The 19,431-nt window shown below is 38.6% G+C and overlaps 1 protein-coding gene across 6 annotated transcripts in view; it reads left to right on the top strand.

Moving 5' to 3' along the window:
- Window positions 1-1,118: 1,118 nt before the first annotated feature.
- EXOC1 (exocyst complex component 1) overlaps window positions 1,119-19,431 on the top strand; it is an 86,999-nt gene continuing 68,686 nt past the window's right edge. For 5 of the 6 annotated variants that reach the window (XM_029234997.1, XM_029235000.1, XM_029234999.1 and 2 more), the window contains exons 1-4: window positions 1,119-1,272; window positions 5,335-5,468; window positions 9,478-9,608; window positions 16,610-16,769. In XM_029234997.1, coding sequence (XP_029090830.1) covers window positions 5,345-5,468; window positions 9,478-9,608; window positions 16,610-16,769 — 415 coding nt within the window. In that variant the 5' untranslated portion in view covers window positions 1,119-1,272; window positions 5,335-5,344. Of the gene's footprint in view, window positions 1,273-5,334; window positions 5,469-9,477; window positions 9,609-16,609; window positions 16,770-19,431 lie in introns of those variants that run through there. The other variant, XM_029235001.1, reaches the window with a different exon arrangement.

Raw genomic sequence — 19,431 nt, 5'->3', positions numbered from 1 at the left:
TGTCCCCTTCTTAGTGGGATCCCTGTCTTTGTATCTCCAGCACCTAATACAGTGTCCAGCATTGAGGTGGCTCTGTTTTCAAATGAACGAATGCTTGCATTGAATGGGTCCCTGCAGAACCCATGCAAAGGACGGTGTTGAGCTAGAGCAAAGAAGTCGCTCCTCTGAATTACCAGTACATTTATCGGACCTGTATCTCTCTTTGGTCATTTATTTTGTCTTATTTTATATGTATTTTTATGTATACCTTGTTTGGCCCTACCATACCAGGAACGTCTTCAGGTTGAGATTCATGTCTGAATCACCTCTGCACCTCGATCAAAGTGCCTGGCATAAAACAGGTGCCAAACATATGGAATAAATAAATCACTTGCCTTGCAACCAGCAACACTGGCATCACCTGTGCTTCTCAAACTTAAACGTGCACAGGTGTCATCTCGTTAAGGTGTAGATTATCATTCAGTAGATCTGAAGTAAGCCTGAGAGGCTGCATTTTCTAAAGAACCCCCAGATGATGCCCAAGCAGCTGGTCCACAGACCACATTTTAAAATACCAACGTCACTGTATCAATGGTTCTCCACCATAGCTGCATATTAGAATTTTCCCCAATGATGTGAAAAGTGCTAGTGGGAACTTCCCTGGCGGTCCAGTGGTTAAGACTCCCCCCTTCCATTGCAGGGGGTGCGAGTGCGATTGCTGGTGGGGGAACTAATATCACGCGTGCTGCGGGCCTAAAAAAGTAAAAAAAAAAAATTTTTTTAAGTGCTAGTGTCTTGGTCCCCAGCGTCCCCCCCCCAAAATTCTGATTTAAGCTCTCCATGCCATAAGCAGCAAGTATCTAGAGTTAACAAAGCTTTACGTGTGCAAGAAAGTAAACATGTAATAGCATATCTTCTTAAATGAACTGCTGAAAACAGCTGAATAAATAACTCTTCAAGAGAAACTAACACGCAGTACCAAACGGCCCAGCTCCCGAGTCAGTCTCCGAGCGACGGGGTCCCGCCCCTGCCTGTCTTAGACACTCCCCTACGGCGAGACCTGACCCCACCCCTCGCCAAGGCCTCTGCCGCGACTCCTTCCGGCTCTACCCGACCGACTTCCGGCGTGGAGGCTGGTCACGTGCCCGGATATGGGAGGTGGGGCCGAGCGGCCGCTTCCAGCTGGACGCTCGACCGAGGAGCGCATCCTCGTAGCTGTGGCCGTTCCAGCGCCGTCCCATCTCTGTCGTGGAGGACCCGCCTCGGCACAGGCGGGCTCGGTCCGGCCTTGCGGTAAGCCTTCGGCCGCGGCTGCCGGGCAGTCCTGGCGGCGGCGCACCGACGAGCGGACGGGTGGACGCCAGGGTCTGAGGCGGCTCCTCAGTTCCGCTGCTGGCCCAGCACCGGGGGGGTCGGGTGCCGCTGCCTCCGCCGTCAGGGCTCTCTTCTCTTCCTGCCTGTCTGGGTAAGACGCAGAGTCCAGTAGGAGCATCCCCCGCCCCGGGGGGCTGGGAGTGCAATCCTGACACCCCTTTCCGGTTCCGCCCATGAAAACCCGATTTCACTGTAAAAAACGGCCCTGATCCGTTTGCTCTCTGGCGTGAACCAGGAGGGGTCCAAATCCACATTTTCTTCTAAATCTTTTAAGTGCATTTCCCTGGCTCCAGGCACCTTGTTCTTTTCTGGAGGACAGTGCTCCACGCGCTAAGATGTCTCGAGAGCATACAGGGCCCATCCCTCACTCACTCACTGACATGGCACTCCTACAGACAACTTACCTGCCACACCCTGTAATGATCCAGCTGAATTTAAGGAAACAAGAACTAGCGTGTAGAGTATTGTGGCTGACTACCACTGGAACATGGTCATACATGGGTTCTTAAACGGGGGAAATAGTTTTGGAGGACCTCTAATGGTTCATTCACTGACTTACAAAAAATGTACTGCAAAGACTGGAGAGTTAATCACTTCACCCTGAGAATGTAGATGCCATTGGAGGCATGGCTCTTCCTGTCTTCATGGACATATCTGTCATATACACCACTGTAACCTAGAATTGTGCCTGGCACTTCGCAGGCATCGATATTTGCCGAATGAATGAGAGTCGCATAGTGCTTTTCATTATGACTAACTCCTTTATGAACTCTGCCCAGTCCAGTCTTGTTTTACCACTTACCATACAGTCAGTCCTTTGCTTTTGACCAAAGAGGGTCTGGGTGGTAGATGCTGACCACTGTTAGTCATTCATTTAACCAGTTTTTACTATTCAGTTCAAGTTACCGCAAGAGATATTTGTTGAGTACCCACTAATAAAGGATACAGAACTATGCTAAAACACCCCCCATCCCTCCTTTCTTTCAAGAGAGTTGTTGAGATCCAGGAGCTTGTGATTTTACGAACCAGTTGGACAGCAAGTGCTTGATTGTTTAGTAAATGCAGTAAGTGCTGTAGCAGTTGAGAGGAGAGATCAGTTTGGATTAAGATCTTTATTGAATCAACTTCATATAAATTATGGAGTGTAATTAGGGTTTGGATACATGATACTCCCTGCATGGAAAAGCTCCTAAGCAAAGATTTAAAGACCAGAATGAACAGAGAGCTTGGAGTGGAAGGTTTGTATTTGGGAACATTAGGAAAATGTTGAGCAAGGTTATATCGTGATGAAAGCTATGTTTTAGTATTATTTGTCGAGAGTTTTGGGGTTGTAGAAGCTTGCAAAGAGGTAACCAGATGCTGTGGTGTTTAATAGATGTGGTTGATGTGAACCTGGGTTAGTGTGTTGGCAGCAGGAGCAGAAAGGATAAATTATGTGTAGATGAAGGAAAATCAGCAGAATGCTTTAGTTGTCATGTTATTTGGTGCTGTCATTTTGGTTAATTTATTAAATGCCTGGTATGTCTTTGCCAAGTTCTTGGAATACAAAGATGAATAAGATGTGGTCTTGCCTGCAAGGAAATACTTTTAATGGGGGAGAGAATACAACTAGCTAGACAATATGGTTTGTAAGTGCTATGTTAGCAGAATAGAGGGGGAATATTAGAGAAGTGGGAAAGGAATTTTTTTTTCTTTGAGTGTGTGACTACTTCACAGAAGAGCTGACATTTCAGCAGGATCTTAAGGATGGATTGGAATTTCCCAGGGAGAAAAGAATTTCAGGAAGAAGAAATTGCACAAACAAGAGCCTAGAGACAGAAAAGCAAACTGGTCAGTATCCAGCGTGGCTTGGGCATAGGATAGAGTTGAGCTTTTAACACAGTGTGTAGGCCCTAGAACGTATTAAGGGATAGTAACACGGACATTTTATAATAGGTGGAATGGAGGTTAAGATGGGTAAAAATGTAGAGAGATGAAGAAGAAAGCAGTTGGGGAAACTTGCTCTTCATAGCTTCTATATTCTCTGCAGGGTAGACGGTGAAGCCATTTGCAGAGAGGGAGGTGGCTGACACTAGAATTGGGGGTTGAAGGAGAGAAATAAGGATTTGCAATACTGATGGGGAGTAGGAAGAGGAATCATCAAAGAAGGTATTAAGGAATTGCTGAGCAACTTTGAAAGTTTAGCTTTAATTGGATTTAAATATTTGTAATGAGTGCAGCGAACATGGATATGAGGCCTTCTTAAATGGCATATGGTAGCCAAGAGAAGTAGAGAAAAAAGACAGTTTATGGAGATTGGTGAACAGAGTGAACTGGTCTACAAATGGAGCAAGATGTTGAAGGGGATAGTCTGGGGCATAGGGAAATGAACACTGCCTCTAGGCTAGGTTGGAAAAGAAATTAAGCTTGGAGAGGCCAGATGGACTAGGAGAACAGGAAGGAGGGGGCCGTCAGGAGACTAGAGGCAGAGATGAGGTGAAAGAGGGATAGAAGTGTGACTTTTGTGAGAAAAGCAATCTTTTGAGTTGGAGCAGAGATAGAAGTTTTACAGATTGAGTAAAATATAGGAGATACCTATAGTTTACAAAAGTGTCCGTGTGTTATAAAAATTCACTCTAAGTCATTTATTTAAAACTCATAATTTCTTCATTTTCCCATAGAAGCAGTGTTAGAACTAGGAGTTAATTTCCTAAGCAAGCTCACACGTATGAAATACTATACATCTGCATTGGAAATAATAATGTATATACAGTATATTCAAAAAATAAAGTTGCAGTGAGTTTTTTTGAAATATGTAACTTAAGTTATATTTGAAAAAAGATGATTAATATACCATAAAATTCACCTTCTTTCAGTATATAATTCAGCGGTTTCCAGTATATTCAAAGGGTTATAAAAACATCACTACTATCTAATTCAAGGACATTTTCATCACCCCAAAAAGAAGCCCCATACACATTAGCAGTCACTCCCCATTCCTCCTTGCCCTCAGCCCCTGGCAACCACAAATCAATCCATCTGTATGGATTTGTCTACTCTGGACATTTCACATAAATGGAATCATAAAATATGTAGTTCTTTGTAACTGGCTTCTTTCACTTAGCATCATGTTTTCAGGATTCACTGATGTTGTAATATGTATCAGTACTTTGTTCCTTTTTTATGGCCAAATAATATTCTACTGTATGGATATATTTCATTTTTCTGTTCATCAGGACATTTGAGATGTTTCCACATTTTGACTATGGTGAACAATACTGCTATGGACATTTAGGTACACGATTTTGTGTGGACATATGTTTAGCAGTTCTCTTGAGTATATACCTAGGAGTGGAATTGCTGGGTCATATGGTAAGCCATGTTTAACTTTTTGAGGAACCACCAAGCTGTTTTCTGAAGTGGCTGCAGCATTTTATAATCACCAGCAATATATGAGACTTCCTTTTTCTCCACACCTTTACCAACACTTGTCTTTTTCATTTTTAGCCATCCGAGTGGTGTACAGTGGTAGGTATCACAATGTGGTTTGATTTGCATTTCCCTAATGGCTAATGTTGCACATCTTTCCATGTGCTTATTGGCCATTTGTATCTCTTCCTTGGAGAAATGTCTGTTCAGATCCTTTGCTCAGTTTTTAACTGGGATACTTTTTATTTTTGAGTTGTAAGAGTTCTTTATATAGGAAATTTATATTTGAGGATTGGGCATGGGTTTTTAAATTTTTTCCTAAATTTTTAAAAAATATTATAATATTTGGTGAACACTTCCAAAGATTTTAGAGTTTGATATCACTGGTTCTCTAATTTCTTTTCCAAACATACAGCTTCTTATTTTTATGATGTAGGTGTACTAGTGTATTAAATCATTCATCCTACACTTATTTGCCATAAATAAGATCATTTTTTTAATCCTAAATGGAACAATGTAAGATAGAATGATTTTGAGAATGAGTATAATATCTATACTCTGAATTTTTTTCAGTTGAGTAAAGATGACAGCAATCAAGCACGCATTACAAAGAGACATTTTTACACCAAATGACGAACGCCTGCTGAGTATTGTCAATGTCTGCAAAGCAGGAAAAAAGAAAAAGAACTGTTTTTTGTGTGCCACAGGTGGGTATTTAGTAAGTCAAGGTTCTTGTTTGGCATTCTTTTATTCCCTAGGGGTCATTTCCTCATTGTTTAAAATATTCTTGGACTTCCCTGGTGGTCCAGTGGTTAATCTGCCTTCCAACGCAGGGGACATGCCTTCGATCTCTGATCAGGGAACTAAGATCCCACGTGCCATGGGGCAGCTAAGCGTGCGCACCACAACTAGAGAAGCCTGTGTGCTGCAGTGAAAGATCCTGCATCCCACAAAGAAGATCCTGTGAACTGCAACTAAGACCTGATGCAGCCAAATAAGTAAATTTAAAAAATAAAAGAATGGCCATGTATCCCTTTAAAAAAAAAAAGAAATTCAATTTCAAAAATAAATAAATAAAATAAAATATTCTCATTGTTTCTGTGATTGGAAAATCGGGCCAACAAATTCTTTTTTTTTCAATTGTCTTTAATTAAATCTTGAATAGATACAAAAGTATTTCATTTTAAAAAATATTTATTTATTTATTTTTGGCCGCGTTGGGTCTTTGTTGCTGCACGCGGGCTTTCTCTAGTTGCCGTGCGCAGGCTTCTCATTGCGGTGGCTTCTCTTGTTGTGGAGCACGGGCTCTAGATGCTTGGGCTTCAGTAGTTGTGGCACGCGGGCTCAGTAGTTGTGGCTCAGGACTCTAGAGCACAGGCTCAGTAGTTGTGACACACAGGCTTCGTTGCTCCGTGGCATGTGGGATCTTCCCAGACCAGGGATCAGACTCGTGTTCCCTGCACTGGCAGGCAGATTCTTAACCACTGCACCACCAGGGAAGTGCCACAAAAGTATTTCTGTAACATACATACAAGGTGTGAACACTTGTGTATACCACTGTCCAGAATAAGAAGAATTTTACCATTACCTTTGAAGTCTCCTGTGTGCCCTGCCCTGCTCCCATTCCCTTCCCTCCCTCATTAAGAGGTAACTAGTATCCTGAGTTTTGATTTACTCTTTCCTTGCTTTTCTTTATCATTTTACCATATGTGTTTGTAATCTCGAATATACATTGTTATATTTGCGTGTCTTTGAACTTTACATAAATTGAATCATAGCACAGGTATTCATTTGTGACTTTTTCCACTCAACAGTATGTTTGTGAGTGTTATCTCTTGTTTTTCTCCCATAGCTGTAATTCTTTCATTTCCACTGCTATGTAGTATTCTACTCTACTCTGAGAGTACTGCTGTTTACTTACCCATCTTACCAGTGATGACCAGGAGGTTTGTTTCCAGATTTTGCTATTTGGGCAGCACTTCTGTGAGCATGTTTGTCCTTGTCTGCCAGTGTACACAGGCAAGAATCTTCTAGGGTAGACACCTAAATGTGAGATTGCTGGGTCATAGGCAGTGAATGGTCAACACTACCCTAATACCAGATTATTTTCAAAAGTAGTTGTACTGGTTTTCACTCCCACAAGCAGTGTGTGTTTCGGGTTCTCCACATCCTAGTCTAAACTTGGTTTTGACAGACTGTTGTTTCCAATCTGGTGGGTGTGAAATAGAATCTCGTGGTTTTAAATTGCATTTCCCTAAATAATAATGAGATTGAGCCTCTTTTCATGGATTTATTAGCCATTAATTTTCTTGCCTAAGAAATTTGCCTGTTTAAGCCTTTTACTCGTTTTTCTATTCTGTTGGTTGTCCTTTTACCGATTTCTTTAAGTTCTGTGTGTAATTTGGATACTAATTTGCTGATTGTATGCATCCCAGTTTATGGCTTATCTTTTCACTTTTTGTAATGCTTTTTAATGAAATCAGATTAATCAGTCTGATCATTTATGGCTTCCCCTTTTTGTGTCTTATTTAAGATATCCTTCCATACCCTGGAGTAATAAAAGTATTCTCCTATACTATATTCTACAAGTTTTATAATTTTACCTTTCACATTTCAGTCTTTGATTTACCTGTGTCCATGTTTATAGTGATGAGTGTGAGTGTGTTTGTTTCTGGGTCCGTTCTTATATCTGGATTTTATGTTGTCATGTGGGTATTTTGTTTTTTCATCTGAATTTTAGAATCAAGTTCCAAATTTTGTTGGGAGTTTGATTGGAATTGTTTTGAATCTGTAGTTCACTTTGGAGAGAACTTGCATTTTATGATATTAAGTCTTCTTGTTCATGAATATGGTGTGGTTCTCCATTTATCTTGGTCTTCTTTAATGCCTTGTAATAAGGTTTATAGTTTTAAAGACTTTCAATAAGTTTTATGATTTTATTATTACTATTTTTTTAATGTTTATTTATTTATTTGGCTGTGCCGGGTCTTAGTTGCAGCACAAGGGATCTTTGTTGCCACATGTGAGATCTTTAGTTGCAGCATGTGGGCTCTTAGTTGCGGCATGCAGGATTTAGTTACCTGACCAAGGCTCAAACCTGGGCCCCCTGCATTGGGAGCACAGAGTCTTCACCACTGGACCACCAGGGAAGTCCCAAGTTTTATAATTTTAAAGGCTTTGCATGTGTGTTATATTTTATATTTACCCCTAGATATTTATTTATTCCTAGATTTTTAATACTATCGTAAATAATAACTCCTGTTAGCATTAATACATTTTTAAGACTTTATTTTTTTTAGAGCAGCTTTAGGTTTATAAGAAAATTGAGAGGTAGGTACAGAGACTTCCCTTATGCCCCTTTCCCCACACATGCATAGCCTTTCGCTTTGTTAACACTACTCACCACAGTGGTACATTTGTTACCAAGAATGAACCTACGTTAACAAATCATAATCACCCAAAGTCCATAGTTTACTGTAGGTTTCACTCTTGGTGTTGGGTTTGGACAAATGGATAATGTCATATAGGGTATTTTAACTGCCCTAAAAATCCTCCGTGCTCTGCCTGTTCATCTCTTCCCCAATCCCTAGCAACCACTGATCTTCTTACTGTCTCCACAGTTTTGCCTTTTCCAGAATGTCATATAGTAATTGGAATCAAATAGTATGTAACCTTCTCAGATTGGTTTCTTTCACTTAGTAATATGCATTTAACTTTCCTCCATGTGTTTTCATGGCTTATAGCTCATTTCTTTTTAGTGCTGCATAACATTCCATTGTCTAGATGTACCACAGTTTATTTATCCATTCACCTACTGAAGGACATCTTGGTTGCTTTCAAGTTAGCAGTTATAAATAAAGTAGCTATAAACATCCGTGTGCAGGTTTTTGTGTGGATGTATGTTTTCAGCTCCTTTGGGTAAATACCAAGGAATGCAGTTGCTGGATGATATGGTAAGAGTACGTTTAGTTTTGTCAGGAAACTGCCAAACTCTCCTCCAAAGTGACTGTACCTTTTTTTTTTTTCCGGTATGCGGGCCTCTCACTGTTGTGGCCTCTCCCGTTGCGGAGCACAGGCTCCGGACGCGCAGGCTCAGCGGCCATGGTTCACGGGCCCAGCCGCTCCGCGGCATGTGGGATCTTCCCGGACCGGGGCACGAACCCGTGTCCCCTGCATCAGCAGGCGGACTCTCAACCACTGCGCCACCAGGGAAGCCCCTTGTACCATTTTTAATTCCCACCGTCAGTGAATGACAGTGCATGTTGCTTCACATCCTCACCAGCATTTGGTGTTGTCAGTGCTCTGGATTTTGGCCATTCTAATAGGTGTGTAGTGGTATCTCATTGTCATTTGAATTTACGTTTCCCTGATGACATATGCTATGGAGCATCTTTTCATATGCTTATTTGTGGTCTATATATCTTCTTTGGTTGGGTGTCTGTCAAGGTCTTTGGCCCATGTTTTTAATCTGAATTTTTTTTCTTATTTTTGAGTTTTAAGAGTTTTACTTCTCAAGTAATCTGCCTCTGACCTTCTAGTCTGATTTAGATTCTTCCATTAGTATTCTGTGTATTCCTCAGTCATAACATTTTTTATGAAATACTATTCCTGTTTTAGTATTGTGTACAGACACCTGACAGCTGTGTTTGCAAATAATTAATGAAGAATGAGGAAATGAATAATGTCTCTAATGAAAGTGTGTGTTTTATTCAACAGTGACAACTGAACGCCCCGTGCAGGTGAAGGTGGTCAAAGTCAAGAAATCTGATAAAGGAGATTTCTACAAAAGGCAGATTGCTTGGGCCCTTCGAGACCTTGCTGTGGTAGATGCCAAGGATGCTATTAAAGTATGTTTTTGTTAGTTCTTTGACATGAATTCAGAAAGTGTCTTTCATTTTATAACATAGTATGTTGTCTTCTAAGATGATCTAAACTTGTTTTGTGACCCAGTAGTTCACCACCTAACCAGCAATTAGTCTAAAGTGTATTATCCAACCTTCCATTCTCTCACTTCTCATTCGCAGGCTACTTAAAATAAGTATGTATGTAAGCTTGTTTCATTGTTTGTGCTTTTTTTTTGAGCTACAATTACGTTTGTTCACAGGCTACATAACTAGAGCAAAATAACCTTGACTGTACATTTCTGCATTTAGATTAGGTATACTTAGTGTAAAATCCGTAAATTAGTATGGATTTTAAAGTGGTGTGTTATGTGAGTAGTTTTTAAAAAAATCATTGTTTTGGTAAAACCTAGTTCAGAAATCACAGAAAATATAATGGTAAAACCTAGTTCAGAAATCACAGAAAATATAACCAAAGTGAATCTTCCTTAGATAGTCCTTAAAAATAATGTAGAATCACCAGCTGAGGCAGCCAAGCTGGCCCTCTGAAGCTATGGTTTGAATATTGTGGCTCAAGTGATGGCAGTGATAGTGAGTTTCACCCCTTATTTTAAGGACTTTGAAGAATAAGATATAAGACATTAAATAAGATATTAAATAAGATATTAATAAGATACCTTACACCTTAAGTCACACTCAGACTCCAGGAAAGTTGAATAATACGATAATCGTGATAAAGGGCCACCTTTATTCCTGACAGTTCAAGGCTTTTCACAGCAATACCCTTTTTTAAAAAAAAAAAAAAAAAGAAATAGGGCTTCCCTGGTGGCGCAGTGGTTGAGAGTCCACCTGCCGATGCAGGGGACATGGGTTCGTGCCCCGGTCCGGGAAGATCCCACATGCCGAGGAGCGGCTGGGCCCGTGAGCCATGGCCGCTGAGCCTGCGCGTCCGGAGCCTGTGCTCCGCAATGGGAGAGGCCACAACAGTGAGAGGCCTGCATAACGCCAAAAAAAAAAAAAAAAGAAAAGAAATAAAGTAGACCCCCTCAGGTTAAAGTAGGTGCTTCTTCCTCTTCAGCCTCTCTAACCCTCCCCCTCATCTTCCTCTGCAGCCCAGAGGCACCTCCAGAGCTCTAGGGAATGCCTTGCACCACATCTACTGTACTGTGGATGGGGCTGATAGCAAGGCTTACTACTGTAACTACATGTGTCCATTGACTGAACTCTACAAGTCTCGTACAGTGATTAAAAAGGCACAAAGAAGTGAAAACTACCTTTGTAGAGCAGTCTGATAAAAGTCTGGTTTTATGCTGACCTGGTACAAACCTTTGAGGAACTAAAAGCTGGACAGCATGACAGGCAGTTGAGTCAGGTGCAAGAAGATTATTTTAATGAAGCAGAAACAGCTTTAGGAGAGTCCTGCATATCTGTAGAGTTGAGATTTCTTCCAAAATGTAGAGAATGCCTGTTCTTTAAATATTTTAGGCAAACTGGGCCTTTGCTTTATTCCTAAAAAGCACCCAGTTTTTAGAAAAATGTGGGATGTGGAAAACGGGGTCTGACAGGTGCTTTGAATGTGGGTGCATGTATATGTATTTGGAAAGAACATGAAAATGAGATTTTAAAAAACACTTCAATTATTTAATAATTTCTGTTATTATGGGAAGGATCAAGAGTAGAGATTTTCTGTTTAAGACAAAATACTTGAAAGGCTTTTTAGAAATTCACCTTTATTAAAAAGCCTTTTTCTCTTCAGTAGTTCCACACTTCATAACCCCGTTGACTTGTGTAATTCACTAACATTGCTGAATGCTTATTTGAATGCTTTCCTCAGCTGACACCTCATTGCTGACTTGCTTAATGGATTTTTTTTCATTTTATGCAGGCACCTTGGTGTGTGTACGCTACATATGGATATAAAACATAAAATTTTTATACATAGCCTAACATTAGCCATTTTGCATCACACATTAATTTTTTTAAAAAGATTATTTATTTATTTATTTTTGGCTGTGTTGCATCTTCATTGCTGCGCGCGGGCTTTCTCTAGTTGCAGTGAGCGGGGGCTACTCTTAATTGCGGTGCACGGGCTTCTCATTGTCGTGGCTTCTCTTGTTGCGAAGCACGGGATCTAGGCACACAGGCTTCAGTAGTTGTGGCACACAGGCTCAGTAGTCGTGGCTCCTGGGCTTAGTTACTCCACGGCATGTGGCATCTTCCCAGACCAGGGCTCGAACCCGTGTCCCCTGCATTGGCAAGCGGATTCTTAACCACTGCGCCACCAGGGAAGTCCCTGCATCACGCATTGATTTGTGTGAGTGTTGCTGCTGGAGCAGTCAGCCTCTTTTATGGCATTATGTGAAATATTCCCAGGGAAGAGATCATTTCCCGTCAAGCTTCATATGAGTTGCCAAGACTCTTAGATTTCTTTATAAATATTAATGCAATTATTTTTTTTTAATTTTTTAATTTTATTTTATTTTTTATACAGCGGGTTCTTATTAGTCATCCATTTTATACACATCAGTGTATACATGTCAGTCCCAATCTTCCAATTCATCACACCACCACCACCACCACGCCCCTCCACTGCTTTCCCCCCTTGGTGTCCATACGTTTGTTCTCTACATTTGTGTCTCAATTTCTGCCCTGCAAACCGGTTCATCTGTACTATTTTTCTAGGTTCCACATATATGCGTTAATATATTTGTTTTTCTCTTTCTGACTTACTTCACTCTGTATGACAGTCTCTAGATCCATCCACATCTCTACAAATGACCCAGTTTTGTTTCTTTTTATGGCTGAGTAATATTCCATTGTGTATATGTACCACATCTTCTCTATCCATTCATCTGTCGATGGGCATTTAGGTTGCTTCCATGACCTGGCTATTGTAAATAGTGCTGCAATGAACATTGGGGTGCATGTGTCTTTTTGAATTATGGTTTTCTCTGGGTATATGCCCAGTAGTGGGATTGTTGGGTATATGGTAATTCTATTTTTAGTTTTTTAAGGAACCTCCATACTGCTCTACATAGTGGCTGTATCAGTTTACATTCCCACCAACAGTGCAAGAGGGTTCCCTTTTCTCCACACCCTCTCCAGCATTTGTTGTTTGTAGATTTTCTGATGATGCCCATTCTAACTGGTGTGAGGTGATCCCTCATTGTAGTTTTGATTTGCATTTCTCTAATAATTAGTGATGTTGAGCAGCTTTTCATGTGCTTCTTGGCCATCTGTATGTCTTCTTTAGAGAAACGTCTATTTAGGTCTTCTGCCCATTTTTGAATTGGGTTGTTTGTTTTTTTAATATTGAGCTGCATGAGCTGTTTATATATTTTGGAGATTAATCCTTTGTCCATTGATTTGTTTGCAAATATTTTCTCCCATTTTGAGGGCTGTTTTTTGTCTTTTTTATGGTTTCCTTTGCTGTGCAAAAGCTTTGAAGTTTCATTAGGTCCCACTTGTTTATTTTTGTTTTTATTTCCATTACTCTAGGAGGTGGATCAGAAAAGATCTTGCTGTGATTTATGTCAAAGAGTGTTCTTCCTATGTTTTCCTCTAAGAGACTTACAGTGTCCAGTCTTACATTTAGGTCTCTAATCTATTTTGAGTTTATTTTTGTGTATGGTGTTAGGGAGTGTTCTAATTTCATTCTTTTACATGTAGCTGTCCAGTTTTCCCGACACCACTTACTGAAGAGACTGTCTTCTCCATTGTATATCCTTGCCTCGTTTGTCATAGATTAGTTGATCATAGGTGTGTGGGTTTATCTCTGGGCTTTCTATCCTGTTCCATTTATCCATATTTCTGTTTTTGTGCCAGTACCATATTGTCTTGATTACTGTAGCTTTGTAGTATAGTCTGAAGTCAGGGAGTCTGATTCCTCCAGTTTGTGTTTTTCCCTCAAGACTGCTTTGCCTATTTGGCGTCTTTTGTGTCTCCATACAAACTTTAAGATTTTTTGTTCTAGTTCTGTAAAAAATGCCATTGGTAATTTGATAGGGATTGCATTGAATCTGTAGTTTTCTTTCGGTAGTATAGTCATTTTCACAATATTGATCCTTCCAATCCCAGAACATGGTATCTCTCCATCTGTTGGTATCATCTTTAATTTCTTTCATCAGTGTCTTATAGTTTTCTGCATAGAGGTCTTTTGTCTCCCTCGGTAGGTTTTTTCCTAGGTATTTTATTCTTTTTGTTGCAATGGTGAATGGGATTGTTTCCTTACTTTCTCTTTCTGATCTTTCATTGTTAGTGTATAGGAATGCAAGAGATTTCTGTGCATTAATTTTGTATCCTGCAACTTTACCAAATTCATTGATTAGCTCTAGTAGTTTTCTGGTAGCATCTTTAGGATTTTCTATGTATAGTATCATGTCATCTGCAAACAGTGACAGTTTTACTTCTTCTTTTCCAATTTGTATTCCTCTTATTTCTTTTTGTTCTCTGATTGCTGTGGCTAGGACTTCCGAAACTATTTTGAATAGTTGTGAGAGTGGACATCCTTGTCCACAATTACCTTTTTTTAAAAAAAAATTTATTAAGTATAGTTGATTTACAATGTTGTGTTAATTTCTGCTGTACAGAAAAGTGATTCAGTTATACATATATATATATATATACATTCTTTTTCATATTCTTTTCTATTATGGTTTATCACAGAATATTGAATATAGTTCCCTGTGCTATACAGTAGGACCTTGTTTATCTCTTCTATGTATAATAGTTTGGATCTGCTAATCCCAAACTCCCAGTACATCCCTTCTCCACCTCTCCTCCCCCTTGGCCATCACAAGTCTGGTCTCTATGTCAGTGAGTCTGTTTCTCTTTCACAGATAAGTTCATTTGTGTCACATTTTAGATTCCACATATAAGTGATATCATATGTATTTGTCCTCCATCTGACTAACTTCACTTAGTATGATACTCTCTAGTAGCATCCATGTTGCTGCAAATGGCATTATTTCATTCTTTTTTATGGCTAAGTAGTATTTCATTGTATATATGTACCACATCATCTTTATCCATTCATCTGTCGATGCACATATAGGTTGTTTTTCTGTCGTGGCTGTGGTAAATAGTGCTGCAGTGAACATTGGGGTGCATTTATCTTTTCAAATTATAGTTTTGTCCAGGTATATGCCCAGGAATGGGATTGCTGGATCATATGGCAACTCTATTTTTAGTTCTTTGAGGAACCTCCATACTGTTTTCCGTAGTGGCTGCACCAACTTATAATGCAATTACCTTTTCATTGTAAGTGAAAGTTTTTAATCTTTTGTCACTTTAATTCTGCTTATTGAGCTATAAATTCATTAGTACATCCATGCTACTGTAATATGATTGTACCATAGGTAAGTCTTGATCCCTAAATTATCCCAGATCTTCACAGTGAAAGTCATATCACTTTCCTTGCCTACTTATGGTCTTTATTACATTTTATTCCCCCTAAATAACACTTTAAATTAATTGAATACATGTTTAGCCTTCTATAGAACATTAAAAACATTTGATTCTATTTTTAATTCCTTGATGTGAAGGAAAGTATACATCCATATGTTTTCATATTTTATACAGTAGTCAAGTAGTTCTAAATTCAAGGGAGAATATCAAGGCATGAAAATATTTCTGTAATGTGGCTTAAGAGACATGTAGAGAGCATAGTGCAGCTCTCTCACAACAGTTGAACTTCTTTTTCATTTGAAATGACCTTAAAAGGCCTGTATTTTTTCCTTTTGAGACACCTTTAATTGTTCTGTATTTTCAGAATTGTAAACAGGAGCAGTCCCTGCTTTTCACCTCATTTGTTCTTGGAAATCACACTAGGGTATAGATTGTATTTTTTCTCACATGTTATAATGAGAAGATTCACAGCTGTGAATAATAGCACATTATCAAAGAAAAAGTATAACTCCAAAACCCCATAGGCAATTTAAAAAGAAAAATTAGGTCCACATCAAAACCAGAAACCATTGCCATCTTATAAACTAGAAAGCTGAGACACAGGCCATTAGACATCCTATACTTTCACTCATAGACCTAAGGGGCATAGAAAGGAAATTACCAGAACACTATGTTGTTTTTAATCCAGCTTCTTTTGAGAGGTACACAAAATTTGTGCTATAAATTGAATTCTCCAAACCATTTTCTGCAAGTCACTTAGTCGATTTTGTGTGTGTGTGTGCGTGTGCACATTCCTTGCCATTTTATTATGTGCAGGTCCATGTAACCACTGCTACAATCAAGATACAGAAGTATTACAACACCTTAAAGAGCTCCCTCAGCTACCTCTTTATAGCACACCCATCCTCTTTCCTCCCCTCAACAATCCCTGACTCCTGACAACCACTAATCTATTCTCCATCTCATCTATTTCGAGTAGAATTTCATTTTGATTTATTTATAGTTATTGGAGACTATCTCTTTGTGTAGATATTTAGGTATGACATTATATAGACATAACTTAGTTTTGCTTGTGCTGACATTACCAGTTTCAGTGAGGGAAAAAACATTTTAGTCGATTTTTTTTTTTTTTTTTTTTTTTGCTGCGTTGGGTCTTCATTGCTATGCGTGCGCTTTCTCTAGTTGCAGCGAGCGGGGGCTACTCTTCATTGCAGTGCATGGGCTTCTCAATGCAGTGGCTTCTCTTGTTGTGGAGCACGGGCTCTAGGCATGAGGCCTTCAGTAGTTGTGGCACATGGGCTCAGTAGTTGTGGCTCGCGGGCTCTAGAGCGCAGGCTTAGTAGCTGTGGCGCATGGGCTTAGTTGCTGTGCGGCATGTGGGATCTTCCCGGACCAGGGCTTGAACCTGTGTCCCCTGCGCTGGCAGGTGGATTCTTGACCACTGTGCCACCAGGGAAGTCCCCCTTTTAGTAGATTTGTAATGGTGATTTTTTTTTCCAACAACAACTTCAACTTCTTTTTGTTTTATTGAAATATATATTTTACAATAATGAAAAGAGAATATGATCAAAAACAATATCTTTTGTATATTTTTATTTCAGGAAAATCCTGAATTTGATTTACATTTTGAAAAAATATATAAATGGGTTGCCAGCAGCACTGCTGAAAAGAATGCATTTATTTCATGCATTTGGAAACTGAATCAGCGATATCTCCGGAAGAAAATTGATTTTGTCAATGTTAGCTCACAGCTTTTAGAAGGTAAAGTTAAATAAAAATGTATATGTAAAATCAGGTATACCTGTAAGTGAATATATAATTTGGCATTACTCAAAGTATTTAAAACTCTGAATTATCTTTTTTGTAAAGGAATTTTAAGATAATTTTTCTTATTGCAGAAGTGATGCTTGTTCATTATAGAAAACTGATTCATTAAATTAAATGACAATCACTCATAAACTTAATCCTTGGAGATAACTATGCATTTCTATGCATACTGAAATGCTTTTTTTTAAATAAAGAAATTTATGTTGCTACCTAACATGCCTTTTCATATAATGTTTCGTGAACATTTTCCATGTTATTAAACACCCCAACATTATTTTTAATGGCACCATAGTATTCCATTGTATTGGATATACTATAATTTTTTAACTAATCACTTAAAAAAATTTTTCCAATCTTGGCTTATCTTAAACAGCTCTGAGATGAATATCCTTGTAGCTGTATTTTTGTGTAGAGTGTAGGTGTAGTGTTTAAGAAACAACTCTGGAGTCAGACTGCCTGGGTTCAAATACTGGCTTTGTCACTTACTATAGCTGTGTGACCTTGGGTTACTCTATGTTTCAGTTTCTCGTATGTCAGAAACAGAGATAATAATAGTATCGACTCCATAGGATTGTTTTAAAGATTAAATTAATATATGAACATGATGAGAACAATGCCAGATATATAGTAAGAACTCAATTATATATTAACAATTATTATTCTATTATCAGGATGAAGTCCTAAGACGTGAGGTTAATTAGGGTATTTTAGATCAGTATGTCTTCAGGAATATTACTAGGGATTATTTTGTGTTACAAGACAACTCTACTGTTAATTGTTGAAAATATACAATGAGGTTTTTTTCTTTTAAAATATCTTTTATGAAGACATACACATTGTGAGAAGATGGTTTCTGTGTGCCTTGGGGATGCAATTTGTGTTGTATTCTTTATCTCAAAGAAAGCAATTGAAGTAACAGCAGGTGGACAGAGTTGTTGCCCCTTTATTGAGAAAAAAAAAAGTAGATTTGTTCTAAATTATATATTAGAAAGAAAACTTAGATTTGTCCTAAGTTGTATATTAGCATTTCAAAATAGAAGCTTCTGTTCTGTCAAGTGAAACATCTGAAATTGCCAATATTCAACCATTTTGACCTATAAAAATGGCAGTTTCAGATGCTTCAGACTATTCCTTGACTTAGTCACTTGCCTCTGTCCTTTCTCCATTTTGTTTTACTTAATTCCTTTGCTGTTTGGTTATCTATCTTTCTCTCCCTAAATGTAGTATTCTTGTCCATCACTTATTAATTAGTGAGGCCATTACTGGTTTCAGGCTTGATGCTTGGAACTGGCAGAGGCAAGTCACATCTCTCAGGCCACATGCTTCTCCCTGCAGTGGGGCTGGCCTTGTGTCGGAGCCCTCAGGGTTGCCATCTCGCCAACATTAGCCTCCAGTGTCTTGGTGGTTGAGTGTGTTGAGGGAATAACCTTTAAGAAATTTTTGGTAATTTTCCATGCTTTGAATAGTGGCTTAATTTGTTCTGAGTAGCTTTCTTTTTTTTTTTTTTAACCATTTCAGGGTTGAACATTCTGATCAGTGAATGACTCATAAGCTTTCTGTTCTGTTTTTGAATATGATGTGTTTCCAGATGTTACTTATTGCCTAAGATGTATTTTAAACCAATATATTTCATTCAGTCAACAATATGGGCAAGTACATACCTACCTGTATTTACCTCATTAAGGAATATTACCAAAATCAATCAGAAGAGTATTGCTGTTTTTTGAGAATGAGGTGACTAGCTTTAAAAAAAGACAAGACATTTAATTTTTCAGGGCCTTAAATGAAGGTGTAGACATTTTTATTTTTATAAATATTACCTAATTGAGATCAATTTTAAGAATACTGAGATCCTTAAAGAGCTCATTTTGAAAATCACCTTCTATAAATTAGTAACTGTGGCTTTGGTTTAATGGAGTTCATATAGTAGCTTTATTAATGTCCATAAACTTGTTTAATGTTTTACTGGACTTTAAAATCATGGCCACTAACTCCCATTTTTTAAAAAAAAGTCTCTAAGCTTTGGGTTATGTTAGAAAACAAATGAGAAATTATCAACATCTCCTTTTAAGAGCTAAGTAATCATTCAAGTAAGTAAGACTGTTCATTGGGAATGTTAGCAGTAGCAGCTTTAGTAGTTTTTATTGGTGACAGTTGAATGTTCGTGCTAATAATTGGGGCTTCTTAGTAGAATAAGGTTCTTAAAACAGGACTTTGTTAGTAGTTGAAGTAGAGTGAAGTTTTTGTTTGGCCTTTTCTTTTTCATTCTTGCAGCCAGATTTTTTTTTTAAATCTTTGACTTGAATCCTTAAAAGCCAGCTTGAACTGATAATCGTGTGTGTTTTTTTAAACTGCTTCCATCTTGTCCTTTCTAACAATGTTTTATGACTAATCCATTGTGAGGGAGTGTCTGGGTAAAGGTTTGGACCTTGAGTGAAAATAACTAGACTAAACGCATGAGTCACAACTGACCTATAAGCAATCCCCAGGAAGTGATCTGTTTCCCAGTTTTCTCCTCCAAGGACTTGGCAGTACTGTTTCATAAACGACTAAGAGAAAATAGAAATACAAATGTATTTTTAGTCACTGTCAGAAA

This window comes from Monodon monoceros, unplaced genomic scaffold, assembly GCF_005190385.1.
Source record: "Monodon monoceros isolate NGI ecotype Baffin Bay Population unplaced genomic scaffold, NGI_Narwhal_1 Super_Scaffold_20, whole genome shotgun sequence".
Taxonomy (NCBI): Eukaryota; Metazoa; Chordata; class Mammalia; order Artiodactyla; family Monodontidae; genus Monodon; species Monodon monoceros.
This window is presented reverse-complemented; position numbering and strand designations above follow the sequence as displayed.